Source organism: Onychostoma macrolepis, chromosome 14 (assembly GCF_012432095.1).
Source record: "Onychostoma macrolepis isolate SWU-2019 chromosome 14, ASM1243209v1, whole genome shotgun sequence".
In the NCBI taxonomy this organism is placed as follows: Eukaryota; Metazoa; Chordata; class Actinopteri; order Cypriniformes; family Cyprinidae; genus Onychostoma; species Onychostoma macrolepis.
The window spans coordinates 22,764,896-22,789,212 of NC_081168.1; the positions used below are offsets into that span (position 1 = coordinate 22,764,896).

The window sequence follows — 24,317 nt, forward strand, 5'->3', positions numbered from 1 at the left end:
GTACAAAACGCTATATAAATATGGAAAAAATGTCAATGAACCAAAATAGTAAATTGGCGTAGGACACGATCGTTTTTAGCTGTTAATGTTTATATTTTTCCAGCATTTAACGAAATGTACACACAGATGTAACAATAAAGCACAAATGTCTCCTTTAAATACAGTACTTACCAGCGAGTAATGATGGATCAGATCTCTCAATATCTGTTTGTTCTAAACCTGTATTATCAAATACATCTTTAATTTTGGACAAAAAGCCATTTTTTTCGGGGGTTTTATTATTATTTTATTTATTTTTTTTATTTGATAAAGACTTTTATTTTGAAGAGCTGTCAGTGACGCTTCTACCGATCTCTGGATTCACCGGCCCATGATCATCACCGTTAGTCAGACAGACCCTCCGCTCATCTGTGGGCAGGTCGATGGAGACCCATAACTGGTGACAGCGTCGTATATTTTTATAATCTCGAAGCACTCGGATAGAGATGTCCACACAGGGTTACGCGAATCCGAGCTCGTCCGTGAATAATTACAGCATGAATTCCACTCAAAACGGAGGCGGAGCGGCGCCGCCGTGTCAGAACGGTACGGGATTAAAGCGAAACCAACTGAGCTAACACGCTAAAGCTAACGCCAATATCACATTCAAATGAAAAGATAACTGGCTAAGTGTTGAGCTAAAATGCTAACAGCCAAACTAAGTTGCTAAATGCTAAAAGCCTAGTCAAATCCACTTTAAAAAGCTAAGATAGGTTAGCTACGATAGCGAAAGGCCCAAGTATTAGCTAAGCACCTGTCATCTGCGTCTTTGGGGTGGGGACTTCGACCGCGACAGATCACAGTATTATAGGAACATTTTTCTGTACTTGTCATTAAAACCATATAGCAGTTTAAGTGTGCTTTACTGAGGATTAAAGTCAGTGTGTTTTCATCTCCTGTCATTAGCCCGTTAGCGGCTAGTTTAGTTCAGGTAGCTCAGTTGTTATTTTCTTGTTTTAAAGGCTTAAAGGTCCGAGTTATTATCTGTTAAGACTAACTTACCTGAATTGGGAACTTAAATATGTCACTGTCTTGCTTGTATGTCTCATTATATTAGTTGCAAGTTGCGTTGGCATAATTGCGCATAACGTATCTGGCACAGATTTCAGCAGAATGTGGTAAATATTTACTAAATATTCCCAAATAGCCAAATTTGTAATTTTAATGTAATTTTACACAGCTTTTTTGAGATTATGAGAATGTGAGCTGCACTTTATATTACGTGAATATAATTTGACAATGTTACCGTTAAACTGCATAAAATTAATAACAGTTTTTGTATTTTCTAATGTACATTTTTGCGTTCAGTGTGAAAAGGCCTTAACATTTATTTAATATGTAGTGATATGTTGTCAAAAAGCTAGGAAAAAATCTGTGTAAAATGTCTTTTAATTATTAAAATAGTATTCTTAAAAGTACCATGAATTATTATGCAGTGTTTATATTTTATTTTGTCATATTACAGTACATTATATTATATTGTTTTCAAGTTTTTAATTGATATATTAATTATTTTTAAAATAATTTTATATTTTCCATTTTGTCATTTTTATTATTAGTAATAATAATAATAATAAGTTTATGTTATCTTTAGTTTTAGATATTTTGGTACATTGAGTTAAACTAAATAAAAATTAGAAATCTTGCTTTGGAAATAAAAGTATTTTATGTACTCTATTTTAAATATTTAAATTATGTACATATATCATTTTATATTAAAAAAAAAAAAAAATATATATATATATATATATATATATATATATATATATATATATATATATATATTATGTGTGTGTGTGTGTGTGTGTGTATGTATGTATTTTTAAATATTTTATTTCATTAGCGTTTATTTTATTTACAGTAACCAAAAATGTTTTTCTTTGGGTTTAGTTACCTATACTAATCCTGTTACCATGTAAATGTGGTTTATACATATAAATACATAATAAATGAATATGGCAATCATTCAATATTGTGGTATTACCATCACTTATTTGTAAAGGAAATGAAAATTGATGCAAGTTTCACCTGCTGTTGGTTTTCACAGGTCAATTTGTATAAAACATGTGATTTGTCTAATGATTATATGTGTCTCATTTCCATCACATTTGCATGTTGAAAGTACAAATCAAATTCATGTTGTTTTTGCCAGGTCCAGGACAAACGTACCCTGCCATGTATCCTGCATCCAGCTACTATAGTTCTGCTCCACCTGCTGCTTACCCCACTGTGGCGGGACACAGTGCTCCTCCCGCCGGCAAAATCCCCGTTTCGAGTACAGGCTATAGTGGGAACTATTACCAGAACAGCTCAGGGCCGTCACCATATCCAGCACCAGGAACGCATCAGTACTCAAACGCCCCGGTACAGTCATTCCAGCAGACTGCGCCGTATGCTATGCCGGCTGGATATTACGGACAGGCTTATAGTCACCCCTCACTGGGGCAAACTCAATCCCAACCTCAGCAGCTGCAGCCCAGCCTGGTGCCAGTGTCCAGCGGCAGCAACCTCGGCGCCCCGCTGTACCCCATAGTTTCTTACCCATCATCCCCTGGGAGCAGCCAGTACGGCACGCTGAGGTCCTCCCAAACCACCGCTGGGCAGCCACCCGTTTCTACAGTAATGCCACCGCCACCTACCCAGAGTTCTTTGCAACAGTATTCTCAAGGGATCGGGGCCATGCCCACACCAGCTCACCCAGGTTATGGAGCCCGCCTCTCAGCCAAACAGCCACTGTCAACGGCCAATCGAATGCAGGTCAGTTTGAATTCATTATGTATCTTCATGCAACAGAATGCAGTCAAACACCTGTAACATGCTTGGATCAATTTTATCTGATGAATTTCTAGTTCAACAACACTATGACCAAAACCTCCACAATCCCATGAGCCATCATTACGCTGCGGGCCCTCCTAACTCACAGGGCCATGATAAAGAGAGGCCACCCTCAGGAACCCCAGGCACCTCTGTGCATTCCTCGCCACAACACCATCCAGGTACAAACGATCCACTTTCACACATGAACCAACAGTCATTCGTTCATTTCTTTCAGTAGACTGTGTTTTGACATGACTTGTGTCTTTTTTATTGTTATGCTATGTGTATATATGTATATATGTGATGATTATATTACAAAATATAAATTAGACAAAATAAATAATATTAAATAATTTTACATTGTAAAAATTTAATCTAGTATTTAATAATAATAATAATAATTGTATTTTACAGTAACTGAAATTACAATGCTTTTATTTATGGCTGTCCTATATGTTGTTATGACTATTAAATAATAATAATATTTCATATTTATTAGTGCTGTCAAACGATTAATCGCATTCAAAATAAGTTTTTGTTTACATAATATATGTGTGTGTGCTATGTATATTTATTAAGTATAATTACAAACACATGCATGTATATATGTAAGAAAAATATGCTATGTTTATATATTAAATATATTTATATATAATATAAAATATAGTAATATAAATATATAAATGTATATACATGTAAATATTTTCAAAATATATACTGTGTGTGTATTTATATTTATACATGATAAATAAACACTACACATACATATATTATGTAAACAAAACGTTTATTTTGGATGCGATTAATTGTTTGACAGCACCTTTTATCATTTATTAATATTATTAAAAACTAAATTAAGAAATATTGCTATTGTAAAATAAAAATATCAATTATTTAAGAAATAATATAATTTTATTTTACAATACAACTGTTGAATTCAGTATTAATAGTGCTAATTATAGTACTAATACAGTATTATGGCTGCCTTAATTCATAAAAAAAAATGTTATGATTATAAATCTATATGAATATAAAATAATAATAATAATAATAGTTGTTGTATAAATAAACAAAATAAAAAATATTACTATTCTGATTTTTCATTGTAAAATAAAAAAAATATATATTTTATGTTACAGCTGTAAAATTGCACTAATATGTATGGCTCTCTTAATTTTCAAACGTTAATCTAGCTTTTATTTGGATGTGAAATCACAGGGAGCCCTTAAAGCTTCTCTTTTTTTTGACAACAGCCGGTTTATAAGTGCTTTTTGTTACAAGTTTGGGAAGATGCTTGCCGCACATTTCCTCCCAAATATGTGTTAAAGTGACCTAAACTGAAAAAAAAAAAGTAAAGTGACATTGTCAGCATTTCATTGAGTGTTTTTATAGATTAGTTGTTGCAGTTGTCATTATGATTGTTGGTGTGTCATTCTTGACAGGTCTCGCCTCTTCTGATGATTCTGTAGCCAAACGTGCTTTGTTTCTTACGTCTCAACAGAGTCTGTCATATCATTCCGCTTGCTTTTCTCACTCGTTCGTCTCTTTCTTTGCTTTTTTCCATTCTTCCACCATGTGTCGTTACTTTTCGGGTCATGTTAGTGTCTTTGTGTGATTTGGGTAGAACTCCAGCTCCGTTCTCGTCCTCTCTCTCTGTACTGAACCCGTCTGTTGTCTCTGATGGTTGCTATATTTCAGGGCTGCTGTACGGTGACCGTGGAGTGAATAACGCCGTTAGCTCGGCTGCGGGCGATCACTCCTCATCCAGTTCTGACCATGAGGAAGAGGATGAGGAGGATGAGGAAGCAGGTCTGCTTTCGCTTTTTCATTCTTCCAGTCACCTCCCTTTCTCACTTCCTTCATCCCTCCATCCCAGATTTCCGTCTTTTTCCATCCCTACACCTCCCACTGAAAATGATTAACGCACACAAATGTACACACGTTCTGCTGTCTAACTGCTCCTCAAGATTCATGTCTCATTCTTGCCAGTTATTCATTCACTTGAAGTCTACAAATTCCCATAAACACACACTTTCATACAGTCTGTGTTCTTGTTGTGTGTTCATCTTGCTTTTCTGATGACCTTCACTGAGCTACTTCAAGTGTACATAACCATGTTTGCAATGGATTATTAGCATACTGCATAAATATAATTTAAATAAAATAATTATACGACATACATATGAATAGCTTTGAACAGATGGTGTTCAGTTTAATAAATAAATTTAATAAAAAAAAATTTTCTGTTGTTCAGTCATATGAGTCAGAAAGGGAGACATTAAAAATCGTTGTTGTTATCACTTTTAGTTTATTCATAACAGTGGAAATAGACAGTCAAGTTTTGAGTGCACGCTTGTACATTGTCAAATTTCATTGGTTATTCAGTCAAGTCAAATTTATTATGCATCTGGTGCTTTACAGAAGATCATGATGTTAATATTTATATTATCTTAACATCTTCATGCCTTATAGTTGCATTTAGCAGATTAGAGCTGAACGATAATATAGTTAAATTTTGTGATGGTACAAGTAATCAAATAGTTGAGATTTGCTATTTAGTATATATCAGCCTACATACTGTATGACTGGATAAAGTTGAATGAACAGTGTGGTGTAATAATATAGTTATGTTTTGCAACATAGAATATGTCACTTTACATGAGTTTATTGTACATAGGTTGAAGTTGCATATATCATATATATATATATATATATATATATATATATATATACAGGCATTCATACTATCCTGATATGTCCTTTTTACTTGCACATCATGCAAATGCCCTTATGTAAGCACACACAAACTCCTAAAACATCATGTAAAACATGCACACTCACTGCCAGCGTTCGGCCCCTGAGGCTCCTGATCTCTTCCCCGCTCCCCTGTCTCTCTTTTCTCTGCTCATCCTCAGGCCTGAAGTACAGCAATTGTTGATATCAAAAACACACTTCTCACAGAACTAGTTTCAAGAATGATGAGAAACATGTCTCTACTTCCCCCGAACTCCTCATGGCGTTCATCTCAGAGTCACACGCCCACTCTCATGCACACATACACACACACACAATTATTTTTCAAAATTATACCGGTTTCACGGTATATGACGGTATTTATTTTTTTCATGAATGATCGGATGTTAATCACATTTTCTACTGATTGAGAGAGGAAAAACTGCAGTAGATTGACTTAGAATGCCCTATTTTACTGTCATGATGAGCGAATATTGTAGGAAAATTCCACACTAAATAGTGACTAAACACGACCCATTAATACATGTTAACCAGGAGTCATTCTCATTTGCATCTAACGTTATACTAAAGAGCGGCTATGCGGTGGTTTTGGCTATATTACTTTTTTGTCTCATGCAGCGCACTGCCTGCGTCTGAGTAAACTTTAAAAAAAAAAGTGCATAATATTAACAGACGAACTATGCTCATATTTATAATTCCAAACAGTCGCGGTACGGCCAAATGAATGTGGTGCTTCTCTGCCGCTCGCTGCACAGAACAGACGCAGAGAGACGCGACGCTTTCCATATTCTATGGAAAAAAAGCCGCTAAAAGGGTCTGAAAGTTGCTAAATATAGTGCTAAAGTCACGCTCGTGTGTGTGAGATGCGGAGCTGGTGGCGGCGGTGGATATTGTGGATGAGTTCTTCTGTGTCATCACGTTCTACTAGTTCTACAGCTTCAGAACACGCTTAGTAACACATACAGCTGCGTTCTCGCCACAATGCAATAGTGAAAAGAGACCCCTCTCAAACAGTGTGTCGCGTTCCGAACGTTATTTAAATAACACCGGTATTGCGGTATTTTAAAAATTCATATCATAAGAAAAATAAACACTGGTATTCGGTATGAACCGGTATACCGCCCAGCACTACACACACTCACACACACTTTTCCTGCTAGAGGAAGTAGTTTTTTTTATTATTATTGTAAGGCTGAGGCAGCCTGTGAACTAGGGTTGCGTATCGTTTGAATTTTATCGATTGCGATTCTTTTAGATTCCAATTCCAATGTGATTAAGTAATGATATCAAACATTTATCCTGTGTCTCTTTTTTGCAAACCATTTATTGGAGCTGAATACCATAAACAAAAATTAACAGGTTACATAAAAACTGGACTCTTTAAGAGCTGTTTGTGTGCAAAATAGAACTGCATGATTCTGGATAAATGTAGTTTTTTTTTTTTTTCCCAATGGAAGTTGTGGATCTCTCATGATTCTGATGAAAAAACATTAGACAACTAAACAAAATCACATTTAATTTAAGTAGAAAGTATACTTAGTAGAAATAATAATTAATAAAAATGAAGCAGCAAATCAGCATATTAAAAATGATTTCTGAAGAATCATGCGACACTGAAGACAGGAGTAATGATGCTGAAAATTCAGCTTTGTCTTCACAGGAATTAATTACATTTTAAAATATATTACAAGAGAAAATAGTTCCTTCAAATGGTAATAATATTTAACTATTTTATTTTTTGATCAAATAAAAGCAGCCTTGGTGAACATGAGAGACGGTTTTCAAAAATATTAAAAATCTTATTCATTCTAAACTGTTGACAGTAGTGAGTATCTTTAAATAACTCCTCAAGATGCTGATTAAAATTTACTTTTGTCTTAAAATATGTTTTGTAGCAGCACAGTCCATAATATCATCATTCAGCTCTGAAGTCAGTGCAAACTTGGCCGGATCTAAGAGAATTTTCCAGATTCGCTGTATGAGCTCTGGCACCTTTTCAGTCTCCAGTTGATGGGCTGGTAATCTTAGTAACCCTGTTTGCTCCTGCTTCATGCAGAAGTGTGTGAGAGTGTCGTGGGCAGATAGTATTTTTAGCTCTTCATTATGAAGTGTGTGTTGGGGTGCTGTGTTTTCTCATGGGGAGTTTGGATGTGTCATGTCGAAGCCTGCTACCGATTCATCACACACTCCAGAGGTTTCATCATCCTCGCTGAGTGAAACGGCTCCTTTCTTGGACTCCTTACACTCGAGGGGGAGTCTCTGGTTTGTAAGGATGACGCTTGCTGTGTTATCGTAGGGTTTGCCTTGTAGATGGTCTCAGAAGGAAGTTCTGCTTCTCTTGACTGGTGGTTCGTCTCCCCTGGGGTTAATCTGCAATCAGTGATGAACGGCAGCTTTGATTTTATTTTTTTTTTTTCTTCATGCACCCAGACTAAAATTTCATGTGTCCACTTATGTTCTGTGGTGCATGTTTCATTCTCCATCCGTTCTTAAGTTCAGGCTGCTGATCCAGTGAGGTAACAGATTGAGCACAGGATGACCAGGGCTTGGCCAATCACGGCCCGTCTCTCTCTCTCTCTTGTCTTGTCTGGTTTCAGTAGTTGGGTTATGGAGGATTAGTGTTAGGTTAAGCTCTGCTAAGGATTATTGTCTTCTTCTCGAAGAGTCCTGATTCTGTAATATTACTGAATATTAGAGAGCAAATGAGACATTTAACTTTAAATTACATACACATCATCAGAGCAGCGGAGAGTGTTCTGTGTGGATCTGGGTAGGTGTGTGAGGGGTTTTTCTCTGTACGATATGGTTCATGAAACGAAGATTGTTACTGGTTTCAATCACTGTTCACAAATGCCAATAGTTGGGCGATATTGCTTTAAAATTTATGTATAAATATATATATTAGTGGTGTAACGATACATGTATTTGTACCGAACCGTCACGGTACGGACATCTCAGTTCGGTGCATGAGGCCTTACAACGAATACAGGCAATTCACTCCCAACCCAGAAGGGGGCGCCCGCAGTAATGCAACGCTATTTGATAACCACGAGCACCAGCAGAAGAACAGCGAATGCAGAGTTGCGCACTTGAAAACAAAGCCCCCAGACAGTGACTATGTGCTGATTCTGAACGCATCTCTCACTGACAAAGGAGTATACTTTAGAGACTTGCGCACTCAACTGTTCGCGAAATGGAGCTTTGTGATCATGTATCCTACCTCTCTCATTCAGCACAAATCCAAATATAGCATAATATTTCCATATTTGCGATGTATCTGAATGCAAAATTATTATTCATTGTGTAAATGATAGGCTTTGTACTTCAGTCACGTTCCAACAGTGACACAGAGGCGCGCGCTGATGTTTGGTTCACTGTATTTTATTTTGATAAAGTACCAACTGCGCTGTCAAGTTAGCAATGCTGGAACTGATGTGGTGCGTGTATGTGTGCGCACGCGATCACTTCAACTGTTTCCTTATACCAGCAGAATCAACTTAAAACACTCCCGTCATTTATTGTCTTATTAATAATGCATCACTGTAAAAAGTCAACTTTTGTGTACACTCACAATGAAAACAAAACATTGTGCTTTTGTAAAATAAAGAAAACAAATAGGATGTCGCTTTCTGCCATTTGAGTTTCCTTTCTGTGAACAAAGTGTCACAAAAATGAACTGAAACTCAGCATAGCATAGCCTATATAGGCTACGTTACGTGTCACACTGTTTTTATCCCCTTGTTTATCTGTTTACTAAACCAAATATATTTAAAGTATTTATTCCTTGTATGTAAATATGTACTGCAGATATAATATTTAGTATTTTCACATCTAGGTGGAAAAAAATTGTAATTTGTACTTGGGGTTGGGTACCGAACTCGGTACTTTTAAGGGTACCGGCCGAATTGCGTTGGTACTACCGAGTATCGATTCACATTAAATCATTCGGTACCAAATTTCGGTACCTGAGAACACATTTGGGCGCATACGAGAGAGATAGAGAGAGAGAGACCCTGTGACATGATGTCACCCCTGCAACTCTTTAAAATACAACACGCAGGGCAAACCGAAATGTTCTGAAGTGTGCTTACATTTCTAGGGCCATATGGTTTCCGCGAAGACGCGGACAGGATGGTGGAGTCCATTTATAAAAAGTTTACTCTAATTTATGGAATTTACGCTATAGCCCGGAATGCCATGGAATTTGTCAATTTTTGGATGAATAAAAGAAGCTCTGTCACTTAATTCGAATCGCGATATGAACTAGTGTATGTGAATATTAAAACGCAAAAAGACGGTTTAAATATGAATCCTGCCTGTTCCATTAGTCTCGGTATGTATGAATGGCGGAGATGCGGTTTTGTTTACTACACAAATACTGAAGCACACGTGAACTCGCGTTGATTTTCGGACTATGCATTTCACTACATGAACTTACAGGCTGTGAGAGTCACTTCATGAGAATTTTACTGTTTCATTTGAGAAAACTAGCATCATATTATACTGTATACATACAGAAACTTCACGGCAACCTGTCAAAATAAAAGTGCGGTTTATCATGTAAGAGAAATATATTTCTCTTATATTACTTTTGTACATTATAATGAACGTCGTTATATATTCCATTTACTGACAAATTTAAATAAAACAATTAAATGATAAAAATAATTATTACAACCACATTAACGACTTAATTATAGAAAAAAAACATTATTATTATTAACTTTTTTTAAAGGAATATTCACACAATTTTTCTACCATTAATTTTAACAGTAAACCTCTGTTTGTTTGCCAAAAAATAAAAGGGTTTCATTTTCATTTGATTAAAAATAAATAAATGTTTCATGCCTTCATTTGATTATCAGAAAAAATAAAACAAGAATTTCTGGAAGAAAAAAAAAGAAAAAAATTTGTAGGGCCCTATTGTTCAAAATGTTGAAATTGAGAGTTTTGGACTTATTTTTCCACTGAAATAAATGTTTTTGTTATTACACAGAGAGTAAAGTACTGAAAAAAGGTACCGTTGGGTCTATTTGTACTACTGTCTGTTCAAAATAATGAAAAGAAACCTATCATTCTATGTTCTTTTTTGCAAACATGCTTTGCAAAAATGTCACTGCAGATATTCTGTACAACTTATAAAACATTAAAGTATGCAAAGCTCAATTATACAGTAATTTTAACATATAAGCACAAGTCAAACTGCCATACCAAATAAAACCACAGGAAGATGCCAAAGGGCTGCATATAAACTACTATACGGGTCCATTCAGAATCACTAAACACACCAAAATACAAATGAAAAATGAAACCAATCTGAAGGCGGCTTGACGCCACAGTGAATAGTTCCTCTGTCAGAACAAGTATCTGATGCCCATATGTAGGCTACATAAACACCACTGATCCTCACAAACTTCTCCAAAACATGCGAGCATCCATTATAAAACACTCGCTGTATTCAACTGCGTGAATATACTGAGCTGTATTCAAGTGGGCATATGATGTTATAGTGATCAGTGCGCAGAGAGCGCACATATACACGGTTCGTTTGCGGATCAATTATAACGCACACAACGCACCTAATGCACTGTCCTGTATGTCACTGTAATCATCTTTACCTTGAGAGCTGTAGTTTGCGTATCTGCTTATACAGCGGTTTTGACCCGCCGTTCAATCTGTATTTCACACAGTGTGATGAGAAATGGTTTGCTGCTCTGAAACACAGAATATCACAGAATACATAGAGAGGTGGTGCTGTTATTTATTTATATATTTTTTCATTATTTAACATATTAGTCATAACATTAGCGAATATAGTTGAGAACCATTGACCTAAAGCGCGATCTACCAGCATTGCCTTCAATCGACCTATTGGGCACCCCTATAGACATTTTAAAACAACAAATACTTATGGGGTGGACGATATGGCAAAAATACAGTCAGGTCCATAAATATTGGGACATAGACACAATTCTAACATTTTTGGCTCTATACACCACCACAATGGATTTCAAATGAAACAAACAAGATGTGCTTTAAATTTAACTTTGAGGGTAACTTTAATTTGAGGGTATTTGCATCCAAATCAGGTGAACGGTGTAGGAATTACAACATTTTGCATATGTGCCTCCCACTTGTTAAAGGACCAAAAGTAATGGGACAGAATAATAATCATAAATCAAACGTTCACTTTTTAATACTTGGTTGCAAATCCTTTGCAGTCAATTACAGCCTGAAGTCAGGAACGCATAGACATCACCAGACGCTGGGTTTCATCCCTGGTGATGCTCTGCCAGGCCTCTACTGCAACAGTCTTCAGTTCCTGCTTGTTCTTGGGGCATTTTCCCTTCAGTTTTGTCTTCAGCAAGTGAAATGCATGCTCAATCGGATTCAGGTCAGGTGATTGACTTGGCCATTGCATAACAGTCCACTTCTTTCCCTTCAAAAACTCTTTGGTTGCTTTTGCAGTATGCTTTGGGTCATTGTCCATCTGCACTGTGAAGCGCCGTCCAATGAGTTCTGAAGCATTTGGCTGAATATGAGCAGATAATATTGCCCGAAACACTTCAGAATTCATCCTGCTGCTTTTGTCAGCAGTCACATCCTCAATGAATACAAGAGAACCAGTTCCACTGGCAGCCATACATGCCCACGCCATGACACTACCACCACCATGCTTCACTGATGAGGTGGTATGCTTAGGATCATGAGCAGTTCCTTTCCTTCTCCATACTCTTCTCTTCCCATCACTCTGGTACAAGTTGATCTTGGTCTCATCTGTCCATAGGATGTTGTTCCAGAACTGTGAAGGCTTTTTTAGATGTCATTTGGCAAACTCTAATCTGGCCTTCCTGTTTTTGAGGCTCACCAATGGTTTACATCTTGTGGTGAACCCTCTGTATTCACTCTGGTGAAGTCTTCTCTTGATTGTTGACTTTGACACACATACACCTACCTCCTGGAGAGTGTTCTTGATCTGGCCAACTGTTGTGAAGGGTGTTTTCTTCACCAGGGAAAGAATTCTTCGGTCATCCACCACAGTTGTTTTCCGTGGTCTTCCGGGTCTTTTGGTGTTGCTGAGCTCACCGGTGCATTCCTTTTTAAGAATGTTCCAAACAGTTGTTTTGGCCACGCCTAATGTTTTTGCTATCTCTCTGATGGGTTTGTTTTGTTTTTTCAGCCTAATGATGGCTTGCTTCACTGATAGTGACAGCTCTTTGGAGCTCATCTTGACAGTTGACAGCAACAGATTCCAAATGTAAATAGCACACTTGAAATGAACTCTGGACCTTTTATCTGCTCATTGTAATTGGGATAATGAGGGAATAACACACACCTGGCCATGGAACAGCTGAGAAGCCAATTGTCCCATTACTTTTGGTCCCTTAACAAGTGGGAGGCACATATGCAAACTGTTGTAATTCCTTTTAACGTAATTCCTTTTAAGCGTAAAACGCTTTTTGACAGGCTTTAGCTCGCGCGCTTCGGCTGTACGGGCTCAGAAAAAGCGCACGTCAGACCGACGCGTGAATAAAACATTTAACCGGCAAGGCTTTAAAGCAGATCCAAATAATGTACAGTCTATTGAGACGGAGGAATAAGAACTGCAGCTGATAGAATGTGCGCTGTAGCACGATACTACGATATTTCTTCAAAAGCAGATCGTGGAGACATTTTTATCGTCCACGATCAAAAATCGTCATATCGCACACCCCTACAAATACTCATAAAACACACAGCAAAATTATTACAATTGTAACTCAAATTAACATAAAAGCAATATAAAAATAAAATTTAATTCAAAATATTAACAAAAACTATAATAGTGTCTCAATGATACTAATATAACATTGATATACACAATATATTAATCTGAATTTTAAGCAGCCATTACTCCAGTCTTCAAATAGAAATAATTTTTGACAAACTTTTGACAACTTAATGCATTACTGTATTAGTTTTGTGCTATACAAAATTGTTTACTGACCCTGAGCTTTTGAACGATGCTGTATATGCATATGATTTCAGGACATAATCAGTGTTTCAAACAATTTGGTGAAATAGCTCAAAAGTATGCATTCTTGAGTTTTTGAGTCATTTACTTTCATGCATAAAAATGAGAACAGTCCTAAACCACACATTTTGTGTTTGTGAACTGTCATAGGTGGAGACAGCTCTTCTACAACCACAGGCAGCGCCTCTCCGGTTCCCAACAGTTATGAGTCTCTGGAGGGCGGCGGTTACTCGGGTACATCCTTACAATGCTCACTGAGACATCTCAATGCCAGATCTGCACTTGAATGATTCACTAACGCTTTCTCTCTTTCTTTATTCAGATCTTGCAGCTCCTCCTGCTGGTGTTCCCACCAAACAAGCTCCACCCTTCGGATACAATTATCCAACCATGCATCCTGCTTACCAACAAAACCCCGCCCCCAAACCAGACCCCTCCCCCTCTCATGGAGGGTACAACCCACCAGGATACCAGCCGTACTCGCAGGTATTGACACTAGTTTGGAATTCAGAAAGTCTGTGTCATTCAGGAGGAGGTTTGTAAAATGTGTTTGAGGCTGTGTCTGTGTTTTTGTAGCCTTTCCCGTCTCTGTCTGAGCTGTCATCAGCGTTAGGAGGCCTCGGCGGCGTTTCTGAACTGGAGGCTGAAACCTTGAGACCCGTGAATCTACTCCAGGAGAGAAACATCCTTCCTCCCAAACGCACACCTCCACCTGAGCCCAACCTGAGCAACGACCTGCGCAAGGTCAACTGCAGCCCCGAGTAAGAGCAGAGAGATGACACAAGTGTTTGTCGGAGTTGTGGTTTCACACAACAGGTGCAGACTGTGTAACAGTTTCTCTTTCTTTCTGTCTCTTCCAGCACTTTTCGCTGTACTCTCACTAACATTCCCCAGACTCAAGCGCTGTTGAATAAAGCTCGTCTGCCTCTTGGATTACTGCTGCATCCCTTCAGAGATTTAACGGTAGGAGCAAAAAGCTCAAATCAAACTCAAATCATGGTCTGGTTGATGTGCTATGTAGAAGTTAATAGATGTAGGCCTACACTACCATTTAAGTGTTTTTTTAATTAATATTTCCCCAAGATGTATTACATTGATTAAAAGTGACACTAAAGACAAATATAATATTACAAAAATGTATATTTTCAAATAAATGCTGTTAATTTGAACTTTTTATTCATCAAAGAATCCTAAAAAAGAATGACCACTGTTTCCACATAAAGAAGCACAGTTGTTTTCAACATTGATAATAATAAGAAATGTTTCTTTAGCAGCAAATAAGCATATTATAATGATTTCTGAGGGATCATGTGACTGAAGACTGGAGTAATGTTGCTGAAAATTCAGCTTTGCATCACGGGAATAAATTATATTTTAAAATATATTCAAAAAGAAAACAGTTGTTTAAAATAACAATAATATTTCACAATATTTTTACTGTATTTTGATAAAATAAAAGCAGCCATGCTGAACGTAAGAGACTTGACCTGTAAAGCATGTTAGGCAGACCTATTGATTGGATGACTTTTGGCCATTTTAAGATTATCGATTGAATCAAGATAAATTAAGCCAGTCCCCAGACATTGTCATAGTTGTACCATCATGAACACATTGTCCCATTTAATATATCTTAGTAAACTTGATTCTGAGTTCCCAAGTGAGGGTAAACAATTTTATCAGCTTTTGATATGAAACCTTCTGAATTACAGATAAAGGTGTCATAAACGGGTATCTTATCTAGAGTTTTACTGAAACAACATTAGATTGTGATAATGCAGGTTCAGTCATCTCTTCATTAACTCTCTCTCTTTTTGTCTCTGCAGCAGTTACCAGTGATCACCTCTAACACTATAGTTCGTTGTCGTTCGTGTCGGACGTATATAAACCCTTTTGTTTCGTTTCTGGATCAGCGTAGGTGGAAGTGTAATCTGTGTTACAGAGTCAATGATGGTGAGAGTCTTTCAATTGTGTTTGTTTAGTCTATAGTTAGTCTGGTCTAGGGTTTCCCAAACTAGGGTTCATGAAGCAAATCAGTTAAATCATAAGAACGTCAAATTAAAATAAACCATTTTAAAATAAAAGCGATCAAAATAAAACACTTAAAAAAGATTAAATGTTATGTGACCGTTAACTGATATTAGAGAACCATGAACATGCAAATGCTTTGTTAAAATATTAACTTGCCTTGATACCTCACCAGAAATATTGATTATTGAGATGAAATATTAATCTCAGCCTTCAAATAAAAATTTTATGTCAGATGACAAAAAAGTTTGGAAATCACTGGTTTAGTCTATTACAGTTATTGTACCATAAATTACTATTAAATTCTCTAAAATAAATAGTTTTCTGACATTAACATGTTCTTGAGGGTTTCGATATGTTCTGATCAATTGTCTTCTTCCTGATCAGTTCCTGATGAGTTCATGTATAATCCTGTAACTCGTTCATATGGTGAGCCTCACAAAAGACCAGAGGTCCAGAATTCAACTGTGGAGTTCATCGCTTCCTCTGATTACATGGTGAGTGTGTGTGTGTGTGTGTGTGTGTATGTCTGTCTTTAAAGACCTTTAACGTTATGCTTTCATATTAATGTACATTTGCCTTCTCTCTCTAGCTTCGGCCTCCTCAGCCTGCTGTGTACCTGTTCTTGTTGGATGTATCCCACAATGCTGTGGAGTCGGGCTACTTGAATGTGTTTTGCCAGTCGTTACTGGACAACCTAGAAAAGTGAGATATTGCAGCTGATGAAATGGTTTTGAGTGTCACACACCTCAGAAGTGACCGTGGCTGTATGTGTCTCTCTCCCAGGTTGCCCGGAGATACTCGTACACGCATCGGGTTTGTGACGTTTGACAGCACCGTCCATTTCTATAACCTGCAGGAGGGTCTTTCTCAGCCTCAGATGCTGGTGGTGTCTGATATTGATGGTAATCCTGTCTGATTCTCTTACTTTTCTTTGTCTATTCATCGACTTTGGCTTTGCACTTTAAGACTGACTTTTGTCTAAATAATCAAGTTTTAGAACTGCAAATTGGCCAATTTTGATTGATAATAGCCATTTACACACCTATATTGTACTATAATTTACATAAAATATAAAAAAACTTAATAAAATAGAAAAGAAAATTTAGTAGAGTAGCTGTGTATGTGTGTATGTATGTGTACACACACATACATACACATTTATATAAATTTACGTTTAGACAATTCTTATGTCTGGAATATTTAAGTCACGACTTTAACAATTTAGAATATAAAATTACTATTGTTATTTATTTTCTATATATATGTGTGTGTGTGTGTGTGTGTGTGTGTGTGTGTGTGTGTGTGTGTGTGTGTGTGTTAAGCAGTCTACTATATTTCTGTATTTCTATTGTTCTACTTTATTTAGAATATATGAATATTAGAGCTGGGTTTTGACACAAATTTCACCATTCGATTCGATTCTCATTCACAAATTTGCAATTCGATTGCCGATTGAATTCGATTCAATATCGATTATTTTGGATATATATCAGGTACAGTACATGCCAAATTTTCTCAAGGAAAACTAATGCTTTAAAATATACATGAGAGTCAGTTGGTACTACATTACTATAATATTGAAGGTTAAAATTGACTGATTTGTTAAAATTACACTTAATGAAATTTTTAAATAATAAAGTTACAATTAGCCTACATAATATTTCTACTTCATTTAGTTAAAAAAAATATATATAAACATAATGGTGGCAGTCATAAAAACTTGATGGATTTATTCAAACATAAATTAATCATTGAAGAACAGTAAATGAATATGTTATATGATAGGCCTGCACGATTAATCGTTTGTAAACCGAAATCGCGATTTGAAAGGGTGCGATTTTCAAATCGCAAAAGCTGCGATTATTTCTATGAAGAACTATCAAATATGGTAACGAGCATCTACGTAGTTTTTGACAGTTTGCTTCATGCGCATTTTGTCTGCAGAAGAGCAAAGTCCTGCAGACGACTTGGTAAAAAGCACCGCATATGTTTGGAATAGGGATGCAACGATTATAGATTTTGTTGGTACGATTATAGTCTGAGGAATAATCACGGTTTCACGATTATTACGATTATTATGCATTTATTCATTTCACAACATAAAATCACATAAACACTCTTTAGATATTAAAGTGTTATTTATTGCTGCCTTTTGAAACAGAAATAACACAGTAACCAATAATACAGCACAAAATAATAATACTAAAGAAAAAAAGTCCATCTCTCCTATTGGAATTAAAAAGGTGACCTCTGCTCTGTAAATATCCATGTCAGTATTTCCTTTTGAAAATAACAAATGTATTTGGTGTTTTCATTTCATTCTTTCTACATTTCTTTTGGACCTGAGGTACAGAACTTGGAAAGATGGTGAAAAATAAATTGACTTATGAATAATACTATAACAGGGATGATAAATCACAATATTAATGAAGTATTATTAATATATGACTAATATTAACTTTATTTATCCCACAGAGGACACTGTTACTAATGAGGGGAATAAACTAAACTATTATTGTAATCAACTGTCATCAATACTTATTCATTTTAATAATCTTTATTCATCTGATTTTACATAAGGCCTGAGAAAATCATGTCTATTATTTTGGTTTGTGAGATCGAGATCGAGATCGAGCTGCCCACAAACATTTAGGAGGACAGAAACGTGTTGTTAACGCTGCCCAGCGACTTTCATTAATAAAATAGCTTAGATACTGGATCGCTATATTATATTCATCAGCAAAGAGGGGGTAAAATGACTGTTTAAATAACTAAACTCAAATCTTCATTGTTTGTAGTGACGCAGATGCAGGTAGGCTAAAGCCTCGTTTATACTGGCGCCTGGCTCCGCTTCGCGAGCCTCCGCTGACTCTTGGCGCTTCACACGCCGCTCGCGCTCTCTCACTGCACTATTTCATCTCTGAAGCGGCAGAATGTTCGAGCTAACGAACGTCGCGTCAGGTGGTCCTTGCCTTCACGTCGTGCATTAAAATCGTTTATTGCACAGCCAGAACAGGTTGGCTAGCTGTGCATTATCCCTTATGTATTCACTCTTTAACAGCGATTTTACGGCAATATTGATGTACCCAAATTTAAAATGGTCCCACACTATCGACTTCAGTCATTTCTCTGGTGGAAATAAAGGATCGCTGTTTGGTTCCTCTGTCATAGTTAATCTAGTAGCCTCCGTGTCTCTGATAAGCACGGCATTTTAAGCTGGTGCACCGCTAGTGTAACTTTGTTTTCGTTTTGCTCATGTTTCAACAGTTCCATTCCATACAACAGAAACATTCGGTGTAGCAGAGCCTTTACGATTAATTAACCGTGACGTTTTAAAGCGCGGTTAATCGTAAAACCGGTAAATCGCTGCATCCCTAGTTTGGAATGACTTTGGATTTCGATGTTCTGATGTACTTTGTAACCCCTGTTTCACACATGCTCCGTTTGCAGTGCGTATGCGGTGCAGAAGCAGCAGGACTCATTGTTTTGCACGGGATGCGTTTGCAGTCCGCTCCTGATCCGCGGCTGTTTACCACAAATACAACATTTATCCATTATTTTGATTTCAAATCCAAACGTTGTTAGCCTATACTGAAAGTGTTTTTTACAGCATTGTGATCCTCTTTTAATCACAGTACAGTTACACAATCTTTCATAGACATATTCACGTTTAAACTCAATTAATATAAACAACGTATTCAATGAATTTGGCTTCTAGATTTGTATATTAAGTTGCTCAAGTAAGTGGAAACATTTAAACACAGCATATAGCCTATATTTTAAATTAAAACTTACCACTGACAGAAACAGTCAGCTCTGGTGCCTTTTACATTTTAAATTTTTATTACAAACAGTCCCGCGGGTCTTAAAGAACTTTGTTTTTCTACCTCCACAGGACAAGTGCATATGTTGCCTTGTTTATCTAAAAGTGCACTTTTATTTGTTTTAAACCTAGCCAAAAAGCCTGTGAAACATAGTAGACTTTAATTATATCGATTTATTGGGAAATTACTACATTTCCATGTCAATCCATGTTCATTTTTACCGTGAACAAAGCGCGGTCACTTTAATTCAGCGCGTGCTGCAGACGCACCACTCCAGGAAAGCACTGCCAGACCGCAACCGCATGCAGTGAGAACGCTTTAATCCGTTAACATGGGTGTGGAAAAAAATACGCACCGCAAACGGAGCATGTGTGAAACGGGCGTAAAACCTGCCGAAAGTACAGTGTGTTTGGGTTCTTAAAAGTTTAAGATTTTATATATTATTAAGATTTTATATATTTATTAAGATTGTTAATTTAACTTTAATTAAGATACTGTAGTTCTTAATGTCATGACAGATGTTTGCATCCTGACAACTTTATATAAAAAAAAATGGACACAATGTTTAAGAGGTTTTAAATAAACAGTAGCACAGTGTAGCATAGTTTGTGATTATGCTTGGTCTTTCTTTGGTGCTGTTAAAACCACCACAACAAACCTGTAGCTCTTTTATGAAATAGTAATAAATCGCATTTTAAATCGCAAATTTGATCAGAAAAATCGCAATTAGATTTTTTTCTCCAAATCGTGCAGCCCTATTATATGATGCATATATTTAGCAAAATGCCCCTCTCTGCAGTTTATTTTTCTTTATTTTTTATTCTATCTGACTAATGTGTTTATGATCACCGAATATGTTTTTCTGAGGTAAATGTGACTTTACGTGACATTGTTTACAAGCTGTTATATTTACGTCTTTGCGCGGCTGAAACAATGATTGAGCGATTACATGAGTCAAGATACGGATTGTAAAGTTGTAGTCTTTCTTTTAACTTGCCTTCGGATGTTTAGTCATGTTTATTTCGTGCTGAAACTGGTATTAATGTGGAGGAGATGCCGCGTCTGTTGAACTAAGGCGCTACAGCGATCTGTCACTCCACATTAAACAGCGCCAAAACGGCATTTATTGTTTGAATACTGCAATACAATGGACAGAATTTGAAATCTGAGACTTTGTTTCATATTAAAAGTACCAAAGCACAATGCTTATTGCGATATATTGGATGGGAAGTGCCCTTCAACGTTCCTTCCATTAACTGAAAACAGACTAATCGATTCTTGGGATTTAAGATATCGATATTTTTTACCCAGCCCTAATTAATATTATAATACTAATTGTTTATTATTATTGATCTAAATCTAAATGCACAGTATCTAATGTTATCTGATAATTTTCATGACTAATGATTGCTTTTGCCACAGGATTTGGTCAGAAATCATTATTATTATTATCATTATATTGCCTTTCACATATAAACTATACTATATTGCCTTTTTAAATTCATAACATTCATAACAGTCCCACAGAGCATTGCATTGCATCTGATGAGTGATTGAGTGATGTTTTTTTGTGATTTTCTTAGATGTTTTCATCCCGACAAATGACAGTCTGCTGGTGAATCTCAAAGAGAGTAAAGAGGTTTGAATCTTATCATTCTCTCTCTCTGTATTTTAAGACCTTGTATCCTTGTGTGTGCGAGGTCAGCTGTGTTTGTGTTCCCATTTCCCGGCTTCATATCTCTCTATCACACAAGCTTTGATATGTGACACCGTTTTTGCAGCTGTGTTATCTGACAGAAAGTGTGTTTGTGCATGTGCTCACAGCTGGTGAAGGACCTGCTCAATGCGCTGCCGGGGATGTTCATGCACACACGTGAGACTCAGAGCGCTCTGGGTCCGGCTCTGCAGGCGGCGTATAAACTCATGTCCCCGACAGGAGGCCGGGTGTCCGTGTTTCAGACCCAGCTGCCCACCCTCGGCGCTGGACTCCTGCAGTCACGGGAAGACCCCAACCTCAGATCCAGCACCAAGGTACTGCTCCTGAATCATCATTCAACTTTAACAGATCCTGTTCGTGCATGAGTGCAAACATTCATATCAGTGGATGCCCAGTGATTAGAACATGGGAGGTTTTTCAGCCAGTTATAAAGGAATTAACATTTGCCAGCATAGAAATTGGCTCTACCAAGTTGTTGAAGTCATGACTTCATAAATATTCTGGCCATAAATAATCAGAGTTTCTTTAAAAGTTTTTTAAAAAAGTCCTTAAAGTGTTACTCCACCCCAAAATGAAAATTTTGTCATTAATCACTTACCCCCATGTCGTTCCAAACCCGTAAAACTTAATTTGTCTTCAGAACACAATTTAATATATTTTAGGTGAAACCCGGGAGGCTTGTGACTGTCTCATAAAAATATATTGACTTTGTTCAACTTTTTCTGCTCCTCCGTGATGCTTCCTGCAAGCGCGTTCATGAGTTCACTAGCAGAGCACGATGCAAGCACATCTCAGTTGACGCAGCACGTAAATGCCATTTACGGTGTATGCTGGCCTCGACGTCAGTAGGTCACGGCATTTAACTGAGACGTGCTTGCATCGTGCTCTGCTAGTGAACTCATGAACGCGCTTGCAGGAAATCGATATTTAGTTTTTTCCGCACAAAAAGTGTTCTCGTCGCATCATAAAATTCAGATTGCACGTCTGATGGCAGATGGACTGTTTTGACTAGACCTTTTTCATCTTCGGAACACAAATGATTATATTTTTGATTAAATTAGGGCTTATTTTGGTAATCGATTAGTTGGACGATATTTTTATTTATTTATTTATTTTTTCAATTAATCAGAGAAAAAAAAGCCCCATTTTCTTTCTTTTTTTTCTGTTCCATTCTATTCTATTCTATTCCATATTCTGCCCAATGTCCTTCAGACAAACGTGCCAAATGAATGCTATGAAAACATACAGTGCATAATAAAGAGAAAACACAAATATTTTCGGAATCTGTCAAAAAAAATGGTTTAAATCTAAACAATGTTTTTATCATTTATTGGGCAAATAACAAACTGACTATTTGTTCTGCCTTTCTTTCATAGATAACAGCAATAATTATATTATAGTATTAGAAATAGCCTACTACTGTTACTAAAGAGCTTATGCATATTGGAGGACTAAACAATACAGAAAGCTAAAAAAATATTTTGGTAATCACCAATACTGTTAGTTTAGAGCAGCAGTGGCACAAACCTTACATTATTTGTTAAAAACCTTGCATAAATTTGTTAAGCACTGTATATAGTGAACATAGTTTAATTAACTCTCTACATTAAAAAATTAAAAGAATAATACAGATAATGATAAATACAGACAGTGTTAACCAACAGGTGAGAATGTTCTGCAGGAACATATGCATTCACTTTGATCACAGTTACTGTCATTTCTTTATCCTATAAAAAGGCGGCTATGAAGCATCTGACATTTATATTCAGACACGCTGTTATCCCTTACAGTTCCTACTCTCATGAAATACGTGCACTACGTTGTCTTTTAAACCTAAATATAACGTTCAACAACAGATATTTCAGCACAACGAATGTTTTTTTGCGCTGAATGTTAATTGTCTGTCTCTATTGTGTTCCGTCTGTCCGCCGCGCCGGCGCTTATTCAGTAAAGATTTAAAAAAAGGACGGACTTTTATGCAAAAATGGAAATGCTCGCGTGAATTTGTGACATTTACAGATAAGGACATGACCATTAACTGAAAGTTTTTGAGCTGAGGACGCACACGCATCTGTCAAAATGCCTGACAGGGCAAGCTTAAAATAAAGCATTCTCATGTTTTGGGCAGCTTGGGTCACGTACTTCTCCCGCAGCATCTCATTCAATTTCTTGCACTATTGCACTATTTTTTAGATGCATTTTGTCCATAGAAATGCGTTATTCAGTGCTGTAATTTGACGCGACCGGCTGGAGATGTACATGCACTGTGGGCAGACCTGACTAATCGATAATGAGAATCGTTGTTGATTATTTATCATTCTCAATAATAATTGATTTTATCGATTAGTTGTTGCAGCCCTAGATGAAATCTGAGAGCTTTCTGATCCTCCATAGACAGCAATGGAACTACCGTGGTCAAGGCCCAGAAACATAGTAAGGACATCGTTAAAATGGCTGAACTATTCCTTTAAGGGGCCTTAAATTTTGGGGATCGAAAAACAGGATTGGCCTAATGTGAGCGTTGCCAAGTCAAATGTTGCACTGTTGCGCAGTTTACGCTCAGTTAATACTACGCATTTATGCCAAGCGATTATGATTTGCCTTTGATGAATTCTGACAATGTTTACTTTATGGTGTTAGTGTAATGTTGTAGATGGTTGTAAGAGTACATATTTTATCTTGCTTATCTTTTTGAGCAGCTGGAAGTCTGTGTATTTCAGACTTGTTTATAATTAAAGGTTCTGCATTTTATATATATAAATATAAAACAATTTCTTTTATTTTTTTTTATATTGGTATTTTTGTTACTCACTAAACTGTATCTGGAATTTAATTCTACGTCAACACTTATGGCTTCTCTCTGTGAACAAAAAAACAAACATTAACTTAATGTATAGATTTAACTAGTATCGGCACAATAATCTTTTTATTGCCTTTTTTTTTAACTATATTATTGTATTATTATTGTAGCAAAATCCAATACCAACCTTCAATTCATATGTATTGGTATATTACTACATAAACCAGTTTTAGTACACATTTGTATATATTCAATAATGCATCTTGAGTATTTTCAACTTGCAGTTACCCTGTTTGGCAGTTAAATGTGTGCCTTATTAATTAA

The 24,317-nt window shown here is 36.5% G+C and overlaps 1 protein-coding gene across 1 annotated transcript in view; it reads left to right on the forward strand.

The window, feature by feature from the left end:
* The first annotated feature begins 347 nt into the window (after window positions 1-347).
* sec24b (SEC24 homolog B, COPII coat complex component) overlaps window positions 348-24,317 on the forward strand; it is a 37,466-nt gene continuing 13,496 nt past the window's right edge. The window contains 15 exon segments of the mRNA XM_058797924.1: window positions 348-585; window positions 2,192-2,746; window positions 2,749-2,796; window positions 2,889-3,035; window positions 4,555-4,665; window positions 13,775-13,858; window positions 13,947-14,110; window positions 14,201-14,385; window positions 14,485-14,587; window positions 15,448-15,574; window positions 16,037-16,146; window positions 16,242-16,354; window positions 16,436-16,554; window positions 21,060-21,115; window positions 21,301-21,507. Coding sequence (XP_058653907.1) covers window positions 486-585; window positions 2,192-2,746; window positions 2,749-2,796; window positions 2,889-3,035; window positions 4,555-4,665; window positions 13,775-13,858; window positions 13,947-14,110; window positions 14,201-14,385; window positions 14,485-14,587; window positions 15,448-15,574; window positions 16,037-16,146; window positions 16,242-16,354; window positions 16,436-16,554; window positions 21,060-21,115; window positions 21,301-21,507 — 2,229 coding nt within the window. The 5' untranslated portion in view covers window positions 348-485.